The sequence below is a fragment of the Eucyclogobius newberryi genome, unplaced genomic scaffold (assembly GCF_026437365.1).
Source record: "Eucyclogobius newberryi isolate DKJ021-1_F unplaced genomic scaffold, fEucNew1.0.hap1 SCAF_278, whole genome shotgun sequence".
NCBI lineage: Eukaryota > Metazoa > Chordata > Actinopteri > Gobiiformes > Gobiidae > Eucyclogobius > Eucyclogobius newberryi.
The window spans coordinates 32,501-54,989 of NW_027315921.1; the positions used below are offsets into that span (position 1 = coordinate 32,501).

General features: G+C 50.8%; 2 protein-coding genes across 3 annotated transcripts in view; both read right to left on the reverse strand.

Annotated features, from left to right (window-relative positions):
* The window catches only part of LOC140372706 (3-ketoacyl-CoA thiolase A, peroxisomal-like), an 18,593-nt gene extending 5,560 nt beyond the window's left edge, over nucleotides 1–13,033 (reverse strand). Inside the window, exons 1-6 of one of the 2 annotated variants that reach the window (XM_072459809.1) lie at nucleotides 12,780–13,033; nucleotides 12,299–12,392; nucleotides 10,494–10,551; nucleotides 9,084–9,163; nucleotides 5,185–5,227; nucleotides 2,144–2,299 (exon numbers count right to left, since the gene is read on the reverse strand). In XM_072459809.1, the coding sequence (XP_072315910.1) occupies nucleotides 2,144–2,299; nucleotides 5,185–5,227; nucleotides 9,084–9,163; nucleotides 10,494–10,551; nucleotides 12,299–12,392; nucleotides 12,780–12,965 (617 nt within the window). In that variant the 5' untranslated portion in view covers nucleotides 12,966–13,033. The remainder of the gene's footprint in view (nucleotides 1–2,143; nucleotides 2,300–5,184; nucleotides 5,228–9,083; nucleotides 9,164–10,493; nucleotides 10,552–12,298; nucleotides 12,393–12,779) is intronic. The other variant, XM_072459810.1, reaches the window with a different exon arrangement.
* Nucleotides 13,034–14,283: 1,250 nt separating this feature from the next.
* Nucleotides 14,284–18,358, reverse strand: LOC140372707 (BTB/POZ domain-containing protein 3-like). Its single transcript, XM_072459811.1, has 4 exons — nucleotides 18,074–18,358; nucleotides 16,699–16,789; nucleotides 15,819–15,937; nucleotides 14,284–15,747 (listed from the first exon to the last, which is right to left on the reverse strand). The coding sequence occupies exons 1-4, from the start codon at nucleotides 18,280–18,282 to the stop codon at nucleotides 14,715–14,717; spliced, it is 1,452 nt and encodes a 483-aa protein (XP_072315912.1). The 5' UTR covers nucleotides 18,283–18,358; the 3' UTR covers nucleotides 14,284–14,714.
* Between the last annotated feature and the right edge of the window lie 4,131 nt (nucleotides 18,359–22,489).

Consider the following 22,489-nt stretch of genomic DNA (forward strand, 5'->3'; position numbering starts at 1 on the left):
ACGTGAAACACACATGAAACATGAAACACACGTGAAACGTGAAACATGAAACACACACGTGAAACACAAACACACACATGAAACACACGTGAAACATGAAACACATGTGAAACACACGTGAAACATGAAACACACGTGAAACGTGAAACATGAAACACACACGTGAAACACACGTGAAACACACGTGAAACATGGAACACACGTGAAACACACAACACACGTGAAACATGAAACACACGTGAAACGTGAAACACACGTGAAACATGAAACACACGTGAAACGTGAAACATGAAACACACGTGAAACACAAACACACACGTGAAACACACATGAAACACACGTGAAACATGGAACACGCGTGAAACACACGTGAAACACACAACACACGTGAAACGTGAAACACAAACACACGTGAAACACATGTGAAACATGAAACACACGTGAAACACACGTGAAACACACGTGAAACATGAAACACACGTGAAACACACGTGAAACACACGTGAAACATGAAACACACGTGAAACACACGTGAAACATGAAACAAACGTGAAACATGAAACACACGTGAAACACACGTGAAACACACGTGAAACATGAAACACACGTGAAACATAAAACACACACGTGAAACACACGTGAAACACACGTGAAACACGAAACACACGTGAAACACGAAACACACGTGAAACACATGTGAAACACACGTGAAACATGAAACACACACGTGAAACACGTGAAACACACGTGAAACATGAAACACATGTGAAACACACGTGAAACATGAAACACACGTGAAACGTGAAACATGAAACACACACGTGAAACACACATGAAACACACGTGAAACATGGAACACACGTGAAACACACGTGAAACATGAAACACACGTGAAACGTGAAACACACGTGAAACATGAAACACACGTGAAACATGAAACACACGTGAAACGTGAAACACACGTGAAACGTGAAACATGAAACACACACGTGAAACACACACGTGAAACACACAACACACGTGAAACATGAAACACACGTGAAACGTGAAACATGAAACACACGTGAAACACACACGTGAAACACACGTGAAACACAAACACACGTGAAACATGAAACACAAACACACGTGAAACACAAACACACGTGAAACACACGTGAAACACACGTGAAACACACGTGAAACATGAAACACAAACACACGTGAAACACAAACACACGTGAAACATGAAACACACGTGAAACACACGTGAAACACAAACGTGAAAGTAGGTTACAGACCTATTCCAAATCTTCCATTTGTCTCTAAAATCCTTGGAAAATTTGTAGTAAAACAGCTTTGTCGCCCCCTACAGGACAATAACTTATGTGATCACCACAGCAGGGTTCAGAGCCCACCACAGCAGGGTTCAGAGCCCACCACAGCAGGGTTCAGAGCCCACCACAGCAGGGTCCAGAGCCCACCACAGCAGGGTCCAGAGCCCACCACAGCAGGGTTCAGAGCCCACCACAGCAGGGTTCAGAGCCCACCACAGCAGGGTTCAGAGCCCACCACAGCAGGGTTCAGAGCCCACCACAGCAGGTTCAGAGCCCACCACAGCAGGGTTCAGAGCCCACCACAGCAGGGTTCAGAGCCCACCACAGCAGGTTCAGAGCCCACCACAGCAGGGTTCAGAGCCCACCACAGCAGGGTTCAGAGCCCACCACAGCAGGGTTCAGAGCCCACCACAGCAGGTTCAGAGCCCACCACAGCAGGGTTCAGAGCCCACCACAGCAGGGTTCAGAGCCCACCACAGCAGGGTTCAGAGCCCACCACAGCAGGGTCCAGAGCCCACCACAGCAGGGTTCAGAGCCCACCACAGCAGGGTTCAGAGCCCACCACAGCAGGGTTCAGAGCCCACCACAGCAGGGTTCAGAGCCCACCACAGCAGGGTTCAGAGCCCACCACAGCAGGGTTCAGAGCCCACCACAGCAGGGTTCAGAGCCCACCACAGCAGGGTTCAGAGCCCACCACAGCAGGGTTCAGACCAGTTATAACAGAAACAGAAACCCACAGCTTCAGCTCCGCTGCCCTAGCAGCAACTTCTTCTGACTTATTCTATCAAACAATATTTAATTTTTAATTCCACTTCCAAACTGTTCACCTCCTTCTTTGTCTCACTCCTGAGGACCTGTGGACCCAGATGTCCCTCTCCTGGTGAAGTGTCCCTGCCCCGTGTGGACGGTCCCTCAACAGCCTGAAGAGTGTCTCCAGCTCCAGTGTCTCACGTCTGTGAGAGTCACATCCTCCTTCACTGGAACTAACACAGGGACATACTTTGTCTCAAGGAGGTTTTTTGTAGTTTTTCCTGCAGGAGGAGGAGCTAAGGACAGAGGGAGGAGCTAAGGACAGAGGGGACAGAGGACTCTGGGACATCGTCTCTCGCCACCACAGACATTGTTGATTCGGCCTCAGAGGCGACTGTTGTTGTGATTTTGGGCCTGACAAAAATAAATTGAATTGAAATACACACGAGACACACACACACACGAGACACACACGAGACACACACACACACGAGACACACACGAGACACACACACACACGAGACACACACACACACGAGACACACACACACACGAGACACACACACACACGAGACACACACACACACGAGACACACACACACACGAGACACACACACACGAGACACACACACACACGAGACACACACACACACGAGACACACACACACACGAGACACACACACACACGAGACACACACACACACACGAGACACACACACACACACGAGACACACACACACGAGACACACACACACGAGACACACACACACACGAGACACACACACACACACGAGACACACACACACACGAGACACACACACACACACGAGACACACACACACACACGAGACACACACACACACACGAGACACACACACACGAGACACACACACACGAGACACACACACACACACGAGACACACACACACACGAGACACACACACACACACGAGACACACACACACACACGAGACACACACACACGAGACACACACACACACACGAGACACACACACACACACGAGACACACACACACGAGACACACACACACGAGACACACACACACGAGACACACACACACGAGACACACACACACGAGACACACACACACGAGACACACACACACACGAGACACACACACACACACGAGACACACACACACACACGAGACACACACACACACACGAGACACACACACACGAGACACACACACACGAGACACACACACACGAGACACACACACACGAGACACACACACACGAGACACACACACACACGAGACACACACACACACGAGACACACACACACACACGAGACACACACACACACACGAGACACACACACACGAGACACACACACACGAGACACACACACACGAGACACACACACACGAGACACACACACACGAGACACACACACACACGAGACACACACACACACGAGACACACACACACACGAGACACACACACACACGAGACACACACACACACGAGACACACACACACACGAGACACACACACACACGAGACACACACACACACGAGACACACACACACGAGACACACACACACGAGACACACACACACGAGACACACACACACGAGACACACACACACGAGACACACACACACGAGACACACACACACGAGACACACACACACACGAGACACACACACACACGAGACACACACACACACGAGACACACACACACACGAGACACACACACACACGAGACACACACACACACACGAGACACACACACACACACGAGACACACACACACGAGACACACACACACACGAGACACACACACACACACGAGACACACACACACACACGAGACACACACACACACACGAGACACACACACACGAGACACACACACACGAGACACACACACACGAGACACACACACACGAGACACACACACACACGAGACACACACACACACGAGACACACACACACGAGACACACACACACGAGACACACACACACGAGACACACACACACGAGACACACACACACACGAGACACACACACACACGAGACACACACACACACGAGACACACACACACACGAGACACACACACACACGAGACACACACACACACACGAGACACACACACACACGAGACACACACGAGACACACACACACGAGACACACACACACGAGACACACACACACGAGACACACACACGAGACACACACACACACGAGACACACACACACACGAGACACACACACACACGAGACACACACACACACGAGACACACACACACACGAGACACACACACACGAGACACACACACACACGAGACACACACACACACGAGACACACACACACACGAGACACACACACACACGAGACACACACACACGAGACACACACACACGAGACACACACACACGAGACACACACACACGAGACACACACACGAGACACACACACGAGACACACACACACGAGACACACACACACACGAGACACACACACGAGACACACACACGAGACACACACACGAGACACACACACGAGACACACACACACGAGACACACACACACGAGACACACACACACGACACACACACGAGACACACACACGAGACACACACACACGAGACACACACACACACGAGACACACACGACACACACACACACGACACACACGAGACACACACACGAGACACACACACACGAGACACACACACGAGACACACACACGAGACACACACACACGAGACACACACACGAGACACACACACGAGACACACACACGAGACACACACACACGAGACACACACACACGAGACACACACACACACACGAGACACACACACACGAGACACACACACACGAGACACACACACACGAGACACACACACACACGACACACACACACACGAGACACACACACACACGAGACACACACACACACACGAGACACACACACACACGAGACACACACACACACGAGACACACACACACACGAGACACACACACACACGAGACACACACACGAGACACACACACACGAGACACACACACACACGAGACACACACACACGAGACACACACACACGAGACACACACACACGAGACACACACCCACAGGCCAGGCCCAGGTCCACGGTGCCACTGCGGATGGCTCCTGAAACACAAGGCATCATGGGAAATGTTCAGATGCGTCACTGTTTCACTCAAACTGCAGCACTTGTGAGAAGATCTGAGGTAACCATGGTGATAGTGTGGTAGTGTGGTAACCACGGTGACAGTGTGGTAACCACGGTGACAGTGTGGTAGTGTGGTAACCATGGTGACAGGTGTTGGTAACCATGGTGACAGGCGACAGTGTGGTAACCATGGTGATAGTGTTGGTAACCATGGTGACAGTGTGGTAGTGTGGTAACCATGGTGACAGTGTGGTAACCACGGTGACAGTGTGGTAGTGTGGTAACCATGGTGACAGGTGTTGGTAACCATGGTGACAGGCGACAGTGTGGTAACCATGGCGACAGTGTGGTAACCATGGTGACAGTGTGGTAGTGTGGTAACCATGGTGACAGTGTGGTAGTGTGGTAACCACGGTGACAGTGTGGTAACCACGGTGACAGTGTGGTAGTGTGGTAACCATGGTGACAATGTTGGTAACCATGGTGACAGTGTGGTGATCATGGTGACAGTGTGGTAGTGTGGTAACCATGGTGACAGTGTGGTGACAGTGTGGTGACAGTGTGGTAACCATGGTGACAGTGTGGTAACCATGGTGAAGTGTGGTGACCATGGTGACAGTGTGGTAGTGTGGTAACCATGGTGACAGTGTGGTGACCATGGTGACAGTGTGGTAACCATCGTGACAGTGTGGTAACCATGGTGACAGTGTGGTGACCATGGTGACAGTGTGGTGACCATAGTGACAGTGTGGTAGTGTGGTAACCATGGTGACAGTGTGGTAACCATCGTGACAGTGTGGTAACCATGGTGACAGTGTGGTGACCATGGTGACAGTGTGGTGACCATGGTGACAGTGTGGTAACCATGGTGACAGTGTGGTAGTGTGGTGACCATGGTGACAGTGTGGTGACCATGGTGACAGTGTGGTGACCATGGTGACAGTGTGGTAGTGTGGTGACCATGGTGACAGTGTGGTGACCATGGTGACAGTGTGGTGACCATGGTGACAGTGTGGTAACCATGGTGACAGTGTGGTAGTGTGGTAACCATGGTGACAGTGTGGTAACCGCGGTGACAGTGTGGTAGTGTGGTAACCATGGTGACAATGTTGGTAACCATGGTGACAGTGTGGTGACAGTCAGGGCCGGCCCAGCCTATAAGCGAACTAAGCAGCCGCTTAGGGCCCCGAGGCGTTAATAGGGCCCCCAATCTGGCAACCCGTCTAATGAGGAGTGCAAGTGCAGCGTGAGCCACTCGTGCTACAGCGACACAACTGTAACCTATAAGGCACAAATCACATTTATTTGTAATGACAATCTGGCAACCAAGACACCAAACCTGCTCTGATTGGTCAACTTCATCGTGCACGAGGAGAACGAGAGCAAAACATAAACACAACACAACGTGGTCCTCATGTCCAGAGGAATATGTCCCCGGTGCCGAAAAAAGAAAGAAGAAACTTCTTGACGATGTAAAGAAACTGCAAACTCAACAAGACTCTCCAGGTTTTGAACTTCTCTCACACGATTCTGTCACGTTAGTTCGCTCAGGCTGGAGGCGACGAGAGCTCTGCCCCGCGCACAATATGTGTGAATGAAGCATAATGAGCTTCACATTGACACCAGCCCCGTAGTGTCAGCTGCAGGTGAGGCCGGGGAGGGGCCCCTGTGCCCCGGGTCACGAAGAGGCGGAGATCCGGTCCGGACGAGCGCCGTCTCGTCCAGAACCTCTGACGTGAAACTTTGGAGTGAACAGTGTGCGGCCCCTGTCCCGGGCCCCTGTCCCGGGCCCCTGTCCCGGGCCCCTGTCCCGGGCCCCTGTCCCGGGCCCCTGTGCAGCCTCAGTTAGAGATGAGCGGGTTTGAGTTTGCGTCCCCGCTCTCTCACATCACCATGTGTGCAGGGCCGGCCCAAGCCTTCAGGGGGCCCTAAGCGAAAACATTTTTGGGGGCCCCTCACCACGTCATCAGAATCAGTTTTATTGCCATTGTCAGTAAACAATTCACATATGGAACTTTCTTCAACACAAACAAAGCACCAAAACTCCAGAGCATCTGTTTGCCAGTTACTTTATTCTCAACACCTCACAAGCTCAAATATTGATCACTTAAATCCCACAATGCAACTTGGTATTCCGCTGACATCACCTCTACTCCCTGAACAAATAACACACGTCCCACATATGTTTTTGGGCGTATTTGTGGGCGTTAAGGGTCGACAGCCACATGAGCAGTTTAAATGAATGAACAGGGGGGTCTGGGGGCCCCCCCCAGAGATGTTCAGACTTTAATGTGGTCCAGCCGCTAAAGTAAGAGTCAAATGTTGAGGTTGTAATGCTATAAAATGATGATGTGATGAAACTGTGCCAGGAGAAAATGACTAAAGCCAGTTATTAATACATTCGTACTTAATTACTCAATACAATATTGGCTATGAAAAATAATTATGGTCAAATTGATTCATTTTAACTGAAAATGTAAAAGTATGTGACAGTGTGGTAACCATGGTGACAGTGTGGTAACCATGGTGACAGTGTGGTGACCATGGTGACAGTGTGGTGACAGTGTGGTGACAGTGTGGTGACCATGGTGACAGTGTGGTGACAGTGTGGTGACCATGGTGACAGTGTGGTGACAGTGTGGTGACCATGGTGACAGTGTGGTGACAGTGTGGTAACCATGGTGACAGTGTGGTGACCATGGTGACAGTGTGGTGACAGTGTGGTGACCATGGTGACAGTGTGGTGACAGTGTGGTAACCATGGTGACAGTGTGGTGACCATGGTGACAGTGTGGTAACCATGGTGACAGTGTGGTGACCATGGTGACAGTGTGGTGACCATGGTGACAGTGTGGTGACCATGGTGACAGTGTGGTGACCATGGTGACAGTGTGGTGACCATGGTGACAGTGTGGTGACCATGGTGACAGTGTGGTGACCATGGTGACAGTGTGGTGACCATGGTGACAGTGTGGTGACCATGGTGACAGTGTGGTGACCATGGTGACAGTGTGGTAACCATGGTGACAGTGTGGTGACCATGGTGACAGTGTGGTGACCATGGTGACAGTGTGGTGACCATGGTGACAGTGTGGTGACCATGGTGACAGTGTGGTAACCATGGTGACATTGTGGTGACCATGGTGACAGTGTGGTAACCATGGTGACAGTGTGGTGACCATGGTGACAGTGTGGTAACCATGGTGACAGTGTGGTAACCATGGTGACAGTGTGGTGACAGTGTGGTGACCATGGTGACAGTGTGGTGACAGTGTGGTGACAGTGTGGTGACAGTGTGGTGACCATGGTGACAGTGTGGTGACAGTGTGGTGACCATGGTGACAGTGTGGTGACAGTGTGGTGACCATGGTGACAGTGTGGTGACAGTGTGGTGACAGTGTGGTGACCATGGTGACAGTGTGGTGACAGTGTGGTGACCATGGTGACAGTGTGGTGACAGTGTGGTGACCATGGTGACAGTGTGGTAACCATGGTGACAGTGTGGTGACCATGGTGACAGTGTGGTGACAGTGTGGTGACCATGGTGACAGTGTGGTGACAGTGTGGTAACCATGGTGACAGTGTGGCGACAGTGTGGTAACCATGGTGACAGTGTGGTAACCATGGTGACAGTGTGGTGACCATGGTGACAGTGTGGTAACCATGGTGACAGTGTGGTGACCATGGTGACAGTGTGGTGACAGTGTGGTGACCATGGTGACAGTGTGGCGACAGTGTGGTAACCATGGTGACAGTGTGGTGACCATGGTGACAGTGTGGTGACCATGGTGACAGTGTGGCGACAGTGTGGTAACCATGGTGACAGTGTGGTACCTGCGATGTTGAGCAGCGCCTGAAGGCCAGAGGAGCACTGACGGTTCACGGTGTAGACAGGAACCTTATCAGGGAACTCACTGTAAGAACCAAGAACCAAGAGTATCAGGCACAGATAAAAAAAAAAGAGGAGGAGAGGAAGAGGAGGAGAGGAAGAGGAGGAGAGGAGGAGAGGAAGAGAGGAAGAGAGGAAGAGGGGGGAGAGGAGGAGAGGAAGAGGAGGAGAGGAAGCCAGGAAGAGAGGAGAGGAAGAGAGGAGAGGAGGAGAGGAAGAGAGGAGAGGAGGAGAGGAAGAGGAGGAGGAGGAGAGGAGAGGAAGAGGAGAGGAAGAGAGGAGAGGAGGAGAGGAAGAGGAGGAGGAGGAGGAGGAGAGGAGGAGAGGAAGAGGAGAGGAAGAGAGGAGAGGAGGAGAGGAAGAGGAGAGGAAGAGAGGAAGAGAGGAAGAGGAGGAAGCGAGGAAGAGAGGAGAGGAAGAGAGGAAGAGGGGGGAGAGCAGGAGAGGAGAGGAGGAGAGGAGGAAGAGAGGAAGAGAGGAAGAGGAGAAGAGGAAGCCAGGAAGAGGAGAGGAAGAGGAAGAGAGGAAGAGAGGAAGAGGGGGGAGAGGAGGAGAGGAAGAGGAGGAGAGGAGGAGAGGAAGAGAGGAGAGGAGGAGAGGAAGAGAGGAGGAGAGGAAGAGGAGAGGAAGAGAGGAAGAGAGGAAGAGAGGAAGAGGAGGAAGCGAGGAAGAGAGGAGAGGAAGAGAGGAAGAGAGGAAGAGGGGGGAGAGGAGGAGAGGAAGAGGAGGAGAGGAAGCGAGGAAGAGGAGATGAGAGGGTGAGGAGTTCTATTGGCCCACACTGGTCCACACTTATTCCCATATGTATGTGACGTTGCCATAGTGACGGGCGTCTCCAGGACACATCACTTTTAGACTGATTCTTTCCCATGTTTGAGCGTTTCTAGACGTCAATGCACTATCTGCCTCTGACCTGAGGCTCTGACCTGAGGCTCTGACCTGAGGCTCTGACCTGAAGCTCTGACCTGAGGCTCTGACCTGAGGCTCTGACCTGAGGCTCTGACCTGAAGCTCTGACCTGAGGCTCTGACCTGAAGCTCTGACCTGAAGCTCTGACCTGAGGCTCTGACCTGAGGCTCTGACCTGAGGCTCTGACCTGAGGCTCTGACCTGAGGCTCTGACCTGAGGCTCTGACCTGAAGCTCTGACCTGAGGCTCTGACCTGAAGCTCTGACCTGAGGCTCTGACCTGAGGCTCTGACCTGAGGCTCTGACCTGAGGCTCTGACCTGAAGCTCTGACCTGAGGCTCTGACCTGAGGCTCTGACCTGAAGCTCTGACCTGAGGCTCTGACCTGAAGCTCTGACCTGAGGCTCTGACCTGAGGCTCTGACCTGAGGCTCTGACCTGAGGCTCTGACCTGAGGAAGTGGGCGACTCGGGCCATGACGGCGCCGGCTCCAGGCTGAAGCACGTTACCTGAACACAAAGAACATGAGACACGATTAAAGCAGCTCCCGCTCTAGACCCACTTTAGACCTGCTTTAGTCCCGCTTTAGTCCCGCTTTAGTCCTGCTTTAGTCCTGCTTTAGTCCTGCTTTAGTCCTGCTTTAGTCCTGCTTTAGACCTGCTTTAGACCTGCTTTAGTCCCGCTTTAGACCCGCTTTAGTCCCGCTTTAGTCCCGCTTTAGTCCCGCTTTAGTCCCGCTTTAGACCCGCTTTAGTCCTGCTTTAGTCCTGCTTTAGTCCTGCTTTACACCTGCTTTAGTCCTGCTTTAGTCCTGCTTTAGACCTGCTTTAGACCTGCTTTAGTCCTGCTTTAGTCCTGCTTTAGACCTGCTTTAGTCCTGCTTTAGTCCTGCTTTAGTCCTGCTTTACACCTGTTTTAGTCCTGCTTTAGTCCTGCTTTAGACCTGCTTTAGACCTGCTTTAGTCCCGCTTTAGTCCCGCTTTAGACCCGCTTTAGTCCCGCTTTAGTCCCGCTTTAGTCCCGCTTAGACCCGCTTTAGTCCCGCTTTAGTCCCGCTTTAGTCCCGCTTTAGACCCGCTTTAGTCCCGCTTTAGTCCCGCTTTAGACCCGCTTTAGTCCCGCTTTAGTCCCGCTTTAGTCCCGCTTTAGACCCGCTTTAGTCCCGCTTTAGACCCGCTTTAGTCCCGCTTTAGTCCCGCTTTAGTCCCGCTTTAGTCACGCTTTAGTCACGCTTTAGACCCGCTTTAGTCCCGCTTTAGTCCCGCTTTAGTCCCGCTTTAGACCCGCTTTAGTCCCGCTTTAGTCCCGCTTTAGACCCGCTTTAGTCCCGCTTTAGTCCCGCTTTAGACCCGCTTTAGTCCCGCTTTAGTCCCGCTTTAGTCCCGCTTTAGACCCGCTTTAGTCCCGCTTTAGTCCCGCTTTAGACCCGCTTTAGACCCGCTTTAGTCCCGCTTTAGTCCCGCTTTAGACCCGCTTTAGTCCCGCTTTAGACCCGCTTTAGTCCCGCTTTAGTCCCGCTTTAGTCCCGCTTTAGACCCGCTTTAGTCCCGCTTTAGTCCCGCTTTAGACCCGCTTTAGTCCCGCTTTAGTCCCGCTTTAGTCCCGCTTTAGTCCCGCTTTAGACCCGCTTTAGACCCGCTTTAGTCCCGCTTTAGTCCCGCTTTAGTCCCGCTTTAGACCCGCTTTAGTCCCGCTTTAGACCCGCTTTAGTCCCGCTTTAGTCCCGCTTTAGACCCGCTTTAGTCCCGCTTTAGTCACGCTTTAGTCACGCTTTAGTCACGCTTTAGTCCCGCTTTAGTCCCGCTTTAGTCCCGCTTTAGACCCGCTTTAGTCCCGCTTTAGTCCCGCTTTAGACCCGCTTTAGTCCCGCTTTAGACCCGCTTTAGTCCCGCTTTAGTCCCGCTTTAGACCCGCTTTAGTCCCGCTTTAGACCCGCTTTAGTCCCGCTTTAGTCCCGCTTTAGTCCCGCTTTAGACCCGCTTTAGTCCCGCTTTAGTCCCGCTTTAGTCCCGCTTTAGTCCCGCTTTAGTCCCGCTTTAGACCCGCTTTAGTCCCGCTTTAGTCCCGCTTTAGTCCCGCTTTAGTCCCGCTTTAGTCACGCTTTAGTCCCGCTTTAGTCCCGCTTTAGACCCGCTTTAGTCCCGCTTTAGTCCCGCTTTAGTCCCGCTTTAGTCACGCTTTAGTCACGCTTTAGTCCCGCTTTAGTCACGCTTTAGTCCCGCTTTAGTCCCGCTTTAGTCCCGCTCCAGTTCTTACCCACACAGATGTCTCCCAGTTTGTCTGGACTCAGGTTGAGGTCTGAGAGAACGGCTTTCATCACAGCACTGAGCAGCTCGTCTGGAGTCGTGTCCTGAAACAAACAATGAACCAGGTCTAAACCAGGACTAAACCAGGACTAAACCAGGTCTAAACCAGGTCTAAACCAGGACTAAACCAGGACTAAACCAGGTCTAAACCAGGTCTAAACCAGGACTAAACCAGGTCTAAACCAGGACTAAACCAGGACTAAACCAGGTCTAAACTAGGACTAAACCAGGACTAAACCAGGACTAAACCAGGACTAAACCAGGTCCAAACCAGGACTAAACCAGGTCTAAACTAGGACTAAACCAGGACTAAACCAGGACTAAACCAGGACTAAACCAGGTCCAAACCAGGACTAAACCAGGTCTAAACCAGGACTAAACCAGGTCTAAACCAGGACTAAACCAGGACTAAACCAGGTCTAAACCAGGACCTTGAAAGAGCCTCTTTTGGCCTTCCCGATCGCGGTCCTCAGTCCGTGGACGATCACCACGTCGTCGGGGCTTTCGGAGGCCGCGGCGCCGCACTCGGAGCTCCTGATCCCGGGTGAAGCTGCTCCGGGCCCCGGGGACAGGCCTGGAGGACGGAGGTGTCCCGAGAGGACCTGGAGCCGGTGCATGTTCCACAGAGAAGCGGCGTAGAGAGGAACCAGAACCAGAACCTGGAAGCAGGAAGCTGAGGCGGAAGTGGACTCTGGTTTGTTTACATGACGGAGCGCGCAAAGGGACAAACTACAAACGCGAAAAACCCCGCATTTGTTTATTGAATATTCTCTTGATTATATTTGTCATTTATTCATCTCGATTTATTTTATTTATACATGTTTTAATGACGTTGAAAAATATGGTCAGACTGATCTATTATAATAAGAGAATACAAAAGACAAACTGCCGTGAAGTACTTGAAGTACTTGAAGTACTTGAAGGATTGTTTTGGATAAGAATAAGATCAAATTACACTTGAAATGAGTAAAATATGTTTTTATTTAACACAGTTTAAGGCCACAATCTCACATTCAGATCCAGACAAACAGACAAGAGACTAAACCAGAACCGGGTCTAAACCAGGTCTAAACCAGGACTAAACCAGGTCTAAACCAGGACTAAACCAGGTCTAAACCAGGTCTAAACCAGGTCTAAACAAGGTCTAAACCAGGTCTAAACCAGGTCTAAACCAGGTCTAAACCAGGACTAAACCAGGACTAAACAAGGTCTAAACCAGGTCTAAACCAGGACTAAACCAGGTCTAAACCAGGTCTAAACCAGGACTAAACCAGGTCTAAACCAGGACTAAACCAGGTCTAAACCAGGTCTGAACCAGGACTAAACCAGGTCTAAACCAGGTCTGAACCAGGACTAAACCAGGTCTAAACCAGGTCTGAACCAGGACTAAACCAGGTCTAAACCAGGTCTAAACCAGGACTAAACCAGGTCTAAACCAGGTCTAAACCAGGTCTAAACCAGGACTAAACCAGGACTAAACCAGGTCTAAACCAGGTCTAAACCAGGTCTAAACCAGGTCTAAACCAGGACTAAACCAGGTCTAAACCAGGACTAAACCAGGTCTAAACCAGGTCTAAACCAGGTCTAAACCAGGACTAAACCAGGTCTAAACCAGGACTAAACCAGGTCTAAACCAGGTCTAAACCAGGTCTAAACCAGGTCTAAGATCAAGCGCTGCCTTCCCAGATTTTCACAAAAACATTGAAATGTCATTTAAAAATATATATTTCAGGTTAATAATAATAATAATAATAATAATAATAATAATAATGTAACATTTAAATTAGAAAAAAGGTTTGGATCATTTTTAGTCTTTGAAAAGGAAAAGTCTCATGTTTTTTACAGAAACACTTCAGTTTGTTTAAGACTGAGAAAGTCCCACCTACAGGTGTGGTAAAGAGGTCAGAGGTCAGGGGTCAGGCGTAGAAGATGAGCTCTGGGATCTGGCCCCCCTGCACTCCGGTGCTGTCAGAAGGGTCAGAGGTCAGGGGTCAGGCGTAGAAGATGAGCTCTGGGATCTGGCCCCCCTGCACTCCGGTGCGGTCAGAAGGGTCAGAGGTCAGGGGTCAGGCGTAGAAGATGAGCTCTGGGATCTGGCCCCCCTGCACTCCGGTGCGGTCAGAAGGGTCAGAGGTCAGGGGTCAGGCGTAGAAGATGAGCTCTGGGATCTGGCCCCCCTGCACTCCGGTGCTGTCAGAAGGGTCAGAGGTCAGGGGTCAGGCGTAGAAGATGAGCTCTGGGATCTGGCCCCCCTGCACTCCGGTGCGGTCAGAAGGGTCAGAGGTCAGGGGTCAGGCGTAGAAGATGAGCTCTGGGATCTGGCCCCCCTGCACTCCGGTGCGGTCAGAAGGGTCAGAGGTCAGGGGTCAGGCGTAGAAGATGAGCTCTGGGATCTGGCCCCCCTGCACTCCGGTGCCGTTGGTGCTGTCAGAAGAACACTGGAACTGGAAGGTGACCCTGCCGCTCTGGACCTCGGTCATTCCTTCTTGTCCGAAGTAGCTGAGCTCGTTTCCGTCCAGGACGACGCTGGCCGTGTAGAAGGTGTCGGCCTCGATCTGGACCGGATGGTCAAAGAACACGGGGAACGTGCTGGACGAGCCGTCGGAGAAGTACTTGATGAGTCGATGTGCCATGGCCACGCCCTGGCGCTTCAGCTCGATGCGAGCGCTGTACTCGGCCGAGCCGCAGCTGGAGCCGTACAGACCGAAGCCGGCAATGAACACGCGCTTGTCCACGGCGAACTGGATGCTGTCGCAGCGCCCCCTGTACCGCCACTGGTTACTGCGGTAGGCGCAGGACTGGAAGCGGTGGCAGCGCTGCGGCGCCAGGCCTTTGCGAGGTTTGGTGCAGAACAGGAGCTCGGGTTTGTTGGCCGCCGTGTACCAGAGGAAGATGTCGTTGGTCTCGGTGAGCGTGAGGACGCCGGACTGCGCCGCTCCGTTGGCGAAGTCGTCCAGGCCCATGGTGGGCACGCGGATCATGTAGATGGCTTTGCCCAGGACCCGCCTCTTGTTCTCGATGCTGGGCTCCAGGTCCTGGCGCCCGCACTCGGCCTCGGCCCAGCTCAGCGCTGCCTCGAACACCACCATCTCTTTGGCGTTGAGCGTCTCGCGCTGCAGGATGCTCTCCAGCGTCGCCGTGTCGATGTCACAGAAACCCTCAGACTTGAGTGACAGCTCGGCCTGAGCGTCGATCACCTCCCAGCACCGCTCCGTCAGCTCGGGCTCCTCGAACAAACAGCTCTGAGACAGAAGCACACAGGCGTTCTTGGCACTCAGGCTCGTCTCCAGGAAGTTCACGCAGGCGCGCGCCAAGTGAGGGACGATGTACTTCTTTGCAGCGTAAAGAGTCGCCAAAACGGTGTCTGCGCAAAGGTCGATCTCGTCACAGTAAATGTACCTGAGGAAACAAGAGCAACAGTTCTTAACACGTTTATTCATCTGTCCCGAGCGGCGCACGCTCCGACCTACTTCAACATGGCCAGGAAAGAAGGCGGCTCCACGTCAGGGATCCGGATCTCCTCCTGGTCTTCTGCCAGTTCTCCATAGAACATGGCATGGAACACAGAGCTGCCCACAGCCAGAACGTACTGCAGAGACAACACACTTCAGACAAGGAGCTGGAGCTAAGAGCTAAGAGCTAAGAGCTAAGAGCTAGGAGCTAGGAGCTAAGAGCTAGGAGCTAGGAGCTAGGAGCTAGGAGCTAAGAGCTAAGAGCTAAGAGCTAAGAGCTAAGAGCTAAGAGCTAGGAGCTAGGAGCTAGGAGCTAGGAGCTAAGAGCTAAGAGCTAAGAGCTAAGAGCTAAGAGCTAAGAGCTAGGAGCTAGGAGCTAGGAGCTAGGAGCTAGGAGCAGGGATGTCCTGGTCACGTGGTTTCAGACTCGATGGGAACCGGGCGTGGCCTCCAGATCATTGATCACATGTTGCTCTCATAGTTTGATCAGCGCTTTACATTTGGAGCCCATTATTATTCTCTCTCCTCCGTGTGACACATGAACATTTACTGCTGTAAAGCCCACACTTTACGGCAGGAAACTACTTTTGTTTTACACAACCTCACTCCACCTCACCCCTCGTCACTCCACCTCACCCCTCGTCACTCCACCTCACCCCTCGTCACTCCACCTCACCCCTCGTCACCCCTCCTCACCCCTCCTCACCCCACCTCACTCCTCGTCACCCCCGTCTAACTCCACCTCACTCAGCCTCACCCCTCGCCACCCCCGCCTCACCCCGCCTCACCCCTCGTCACCCCGCCTCACCCCCCACATCACCCCTCGTCACCCCGCCTCACCCCCGCCTGGTCCTGGTCTAGTCCTGGTCTAGTCCTAGTCCTGGTTCAGGTTCAGTACCTTGTGTCCCGGGACCCTCTGTGTTCCTCCTGGAGGCCCCACCACAAAGTGCACGTCTGCCATCATCTCATTGTTGAACATGACCGAGTTCCTGTGAACACAGTTCAAGCTCAGAGCGGTCCCCAGACCGGCCCCGATCCCCCCCTAAAGCTAGAGTGTGAGGGGCGTGGCTAAAGCGAGTGTGTGTGAGGGGCGTGGCTAAAGCTAGAGAGTGTGAGGGGCGTGGCTAAAGCTAGTGCGTGTGAGGGGCGTGGCTAAAGCTAGTGCGTGTGAGGGGCGTGGCTAAAGCTAGTGCGTGTGAGGGGCGTGGCTAAAGCTAGTGTGTGAGGGGCGTGGCTAAAGCTAGTGTGTCTGAGGGGCGTGGCTAAAGCTAGTGTGTGAGGGGCGTGGCTAAAGCTAGTGTGTGTGAGGGGCGTGGCTAAAGCTAGTGTGTGTGAGGGGCGTGGCTAAAGCTAGTGTGTGAGGGGCGTGGCTAAAGCTAGTGTGTGAGGGGCGTGGCTAAAGCTAGTGTGTCTGAGGGGCGTGGCTAAAGCTAGTGTGTGTGAGGGGCGTGGCTAAAGCTAGTGTGTGAGGGGCGTGGCTAAAGCTAGTGTGTCTGAGGGGCGTGGCTAAAGCTAGTGTGTGTGAGGGGCGTGGCTAAAGCTAGTGTGTGAGGGGCGTGGCTAAAGCTAGTGCGTGTGAGGGGCGTGGCTAAAGCTAGTGCGTGTGAGGGGCGTGGCTAAAGCTAGTGTGTGAGGGGCGTGGCTAAAGCTAGTGTGTGTGAGGGGCGTGGCTAAAGCTAGTGTGTGTGAGGGGCGTGGCTAAAGCTAGTGTGTGTGAGGGGCGTGGCTAAAGCTAGTGTGTGTGAGGGGCGTGGCTAAAGCTAGTGTGTGTGAGGGGCGTGGCTAAAGCTAGTGTGTGTGAGGGGCGTGGCTAAAGCTAGTGTGTGTGAGGGGCATGGCTAAAGCTAGTGTGTGTGAGGGGCGTGGCTAAAGCTAGTGTGTGTGAGGGGCGTGGCTAAAGCTAGTGTGTGTGAGGGGCGTGGCTAAAGCTAGTGTGTGTGAGGGGCATGGCTAAAGCTAGTGTGTGTGAGGGGCGTGGCTAAAGCTAGTGTGTGTGAGGGGCGTGTCTAAACCTAGTGTGTGAGGGGCGTGGCTAAAGCTAGTGTGTGTGAGGGGCGTGTCTAAACCTAGTGTGTGAGGGGCGTGGCTAAAGCTAGTGTGTGTGAGGGGCGTGTCTAAACCTAGTGTGTGAGGGGCATGGCTAAAGCTAGCTTTTTCTTCACATTTTTGTACTTTTTTGTGTTTGTTGTAAGATTTTCTGAGCTCTTACCTCTCCCTGATGGAGCTCTGTGGGTGCTGTAGGTGCTCTGTAGGTGCTCTGTAGGTGTTCTTACCTCTCCCTGATGGTGGGGAACAGGCCCTGCCAGCTGCTTCCTGCCCCTGCGCTGCCCCCGCTGGCTGCACTGGAGGCTGCACTGGAGCTGCTGATGCTGAGGCTGAGGGTCTGCAGGACGCTGCTGCTGCTGCTGCTGCTGCTGCTGCTGCTGCTGCTGCTGCTGCTGCTCTCGGGGGGCTTCTGGGAGGGGAACAGCTCTCCTGCCATCCTCCGCCCGGGGCCTCGGCGCTGGGGCCCTCAGAGCAGGGGCCCCGGACACATGGCTCCACACACACTGACTCTGCTGAGGGAAGACAACCTGATGATGATGTCATTTCCTGAGGATCGAAACAGAGCGACAAACTAATGTGTCCAGAACGTTCTCCGCTCTGACCTTGGACTTGGTTTAGTCCTGGTCCAGACCTGGTTTAGTCCTGGTCCAGACCTGGTTTAGTCCTGGTCCAGACCTGGTTTAGTCCTGGTCCAGACCTGGTTTATTCCTGGTCCAGACTTGGTTTAGTCCTGGTCCAGACTTGGTTTAGTCCTGGTCCAGACTTGGTTTAGTCCTGGTCCAGACTTGGTTTAGTCCTGGTCCAGACTTGGTTTAGTCCTGGTCCAGACCTGGTTTAGTCCTGGTCCAGACCTGGTTTAGTCCTGGTCTAGTCCTGGTCCAGACTTGGTTTAGTCCTGGTCCAGACCTGGTTTAGTCCTGGTCCAGACTTGGTCCAGACCTAGTCTAGTCCTGGTCCAGACCTGGTTCAGTCCTGGTTTAGTCCTGGTTTAGTCCTGGTCCAGACCTGGTTTAGTCCTGGTCCAGACCTGGTTTAGTCCTGGTCCTGGTCCAGACCTGGTCCAGTCCTGGTCCAGACCTGGTCCAGACCTGGTTTAGTCCTGGTTTAGTCCTGGTCCAGACCTGGTCCAGACCTGGTCTAGTCCTGGTCCAGACCTGGTCCAGACCTGGTCTAGTCCTGGTCTAGTCCTGGTCCAGACCTGGTCCAGACCTGGTCTAGTCCTGGTCCAGACCTGGTCCTGGTTTAGTCCTGGTCCAGACCTGGTTTAGTCCTGGTCCAGACCTTGTCCAGTCCTGGTCCAGACCTGGTTTAGTCCTGGTTTAGTCCTGGTCCAGACCTGGTCCTGGTTTAGTCCTGGTCTAGTCCTGGTCCAGACCTGGTTTAGTCCTGGTTTAGTTCTACAAACAGGAAACGCAGCAAACGGGCTGTAATTTAAATAAAGTATAAAGAAAACGTCGCCTCAGAACGTTTAATTGTTGCTAAAGCTAATGTAGCCATTGAATCCTCAAATCCAAACGTATTAAGCTCAAATAAACCATATATTTCAGTGTGAATAAGGACGAGCCGCTGGTTGAGCAAAACTACTTCTAAGACACTTAAAACCCGGCCGCGTTTGAAAGTGTAAACACGGCTAACCCGCGCGTCACGTCATCAGGCTAATGCTACGTTAGCTCCCGTAAACCCGTCACTGTCGCGCCAGACCCGAGTCAAACTTCACATAAACAGCGGGACTTACTGCACTGAGGCTCGGCTTGGATCAGAACAAATGTCCCGGGGGAGAGCTCATGTTTTATCCCGTGAAAAGTGTGTCGTTTGCGGGCTCCGTGGGGCTCGGTGTGTTAGCCTGGAGTTAGCGGATGTTAGCCTGGAGTTAGCGGATGTTAGCCTGCCGTGAGCCTGCTGTTAGCTGGGTGTTAGCTGGGTGTTAGCTGGGTGTTAGCTGGGTGTTAGCCTGCTGTTAATTATTTTGTATTTCATATGATGTAAAATAAAAAAAACAGAAAAAATAGAGGTTCTATAAGCCACAATAAAAAAGTTAGCCTGCTGTTAGCTGGGTGTTAGCCTGCTGCGAATTATTTTGTATTTCATATGATGTAAGATTAAAAAAAAATTAAAAACAGAGGTTCTATAAGCCGTTAAAAAAAAAAAAAGTTAGCCTGCTGTTAGCTTGCTGTTAGCCGGGTGTTAGCTGGATGTTAGCTTGCTGTTAGCCAGGTGTTAGCCGGGTGTTAGCTGGGTGTTAGCTTGCTGTTAGCCGGGTGTTAGCTGGGTGTTAGCCGGGTGTTAGCTGAGTGTTAGCTGAGTGTTAGCTGGGTGTTAGCTTGCTGTTAGCTGGGTGTTAGCCTGCCTCCTTTTGCGATCTCTATCCCGCTCGGGAGATCGGGTGCGCTTGTTTTCAATACCATCTTCGCCCTGCTTATGAAATTCACCACGGAACGATACAACCGCTATTTCATCGATCTTTTAAGTCTTCTGGGCGCGTTAAGCACCTTGACAAATGATTGCTCGTCAAAAAAGAAGTTCAATTATGCCACGTTCTAGTACATGTGTCAATAATAATTTTACCAAAAGATATTATGCATTACTAAGCTGAAGCTGTTGTGTTTAATGTATTTTTGTAAAGATGTGTTGTATAAATAATATTTGATACATTCCACACACTCTCATATGTATTACAGACGAATGTATGTCATGTATGTTCATTAACATACACTGTCCCAATCAGATAAATACATATAATAATGATGATGATGATGATGATGATGATGATGATAATAATGATGATGATGATGATAATAATGATGATATCCATCCATCCATCCATTTTCTACCGCTTGTTCCCTTTTTGGGGTCGCGGGTGACTGGAGCCTATCCCAGTGACTTTGGGCCTTAGGCAATGATAATATCTATTATTAGTATTATTAGTATCAATTATAATAATAATAATAATGCATTTCATCAATAGTGAAACAAGCACTTTTACATTGTAATAACAACACAATTCCCAATTTGAGAATAATAATTCCCATTTGGACACATAGTGGACATGACTCTCAACATGTCCTAGAAAGATTGACCCATTGGCCGTGGATTTTTACAGTAAAAGCCCATTTTGTTCGGCCGCACTGCCACTTTAAAACAGGCTCTTTTACGGTGTAATAACAATTACAAATCTTATTTATATTTATGGATAAATCACAGACAAAGCCCTGAAATTATTACAACAATCCAATATAATACATCTGATTGGGAAATAGACAATAAACGCTCATTTTTATTGCATTACATTTCAATTACATTTCCATTACTTCTTCATCCTCTTTTTACTTAATTTTACGTTATACAGGTGAATATATATATTTGATTGTCATAATGGGTCTTTTTTCTCAGGAAAGATACTCTTATCACTTGCTAATAGTGAGCAGCGCCACGCCCTGTGGACAATAAGATCAGATAACATATGCCTTTAATGTCCACACATGGGGAAATTTCGTTGTTGCAACGCAGGTAGATACAGAGGAAAAGGACAGATAACTTATAGGAAGTTTAATAAACACTCTTAATAGAAGAACTCTTACAAACAACATCAAATGGCTTCTAAATGGCTTATAAACAAAATCAAATCAAGCCCCATAGAGATTTGCTCACCTGTCACACAGGCCGACAGAGGTGGACACACCGATGATCATCCCAGTCTGCTGCATCAATCCACCACAGTAGGAATAGTAATAAACTTTAGTCAAGTTTCAGAATAAACTGACTAAACCAAACCAGCACAGATTGTATACTAGCTTTATACTTTACTTTATGCAAACACCTTTAATCTTCCAAGAACTCACAGCAGTTTATTTATTGTTGTACACATACATCTGACATGCTCATACCAAGTCCATTTGAACTCCAAAGTATCTACGCAATGAGATTTGTTAAATGACCTGTCCCTGTACACATATCATGGCTTTTATTGTCCTGGGGTCTACTACAGCCTCTTCACTTGGCATTGTCTCACCAATCTTTAACATCTTTCATCTTTTGCTGGACAATTCACATAGCGTGGGTAGTTGATAGGTCTTATTATGGTTCCTCATCTGCTATTAGCCACTTGATACCTTCTACTTGCGATAAGGCTACCACATGTTTGAAACTTCATTACCCTTGTTCACTCACTTGCATGTGCAGCAGGAAATTAGACACTTACATTTTATATTAATCAAAAATAGTATAAATATGGATAGCTCATATAGGTGTATCGATTTGAAATGTCTGCTAAAAGACATCCGAAAACATGATATTTATGCCTAGTTTAGGTCAGAGGATCTTCAACAGATGATGCAACAGATCAGTCATATTCACAACCTAATCAACTGATGGCTTCTCCGTAATGGCAGCTCGCACTTACGAGTACGAGAAACTTCAATCTGGCATATATACACAATGATCAGATTTATTACTTCAATTTCAATTCACTTTATTTTTGCAACGCCTGAAATCAGAACAAAGGTTGCCTCAAAGGGTGACTGTCAAAAACAGATTTCACAACATACATAGGATATTGTCAAATGTCGCAGCGTCCCCCGTCCTCCTCCTTCTCGGCCAGGAAAAACTAAAAAACCTCTTTGGGAAAAAGTAGAAACCTGGAGGAG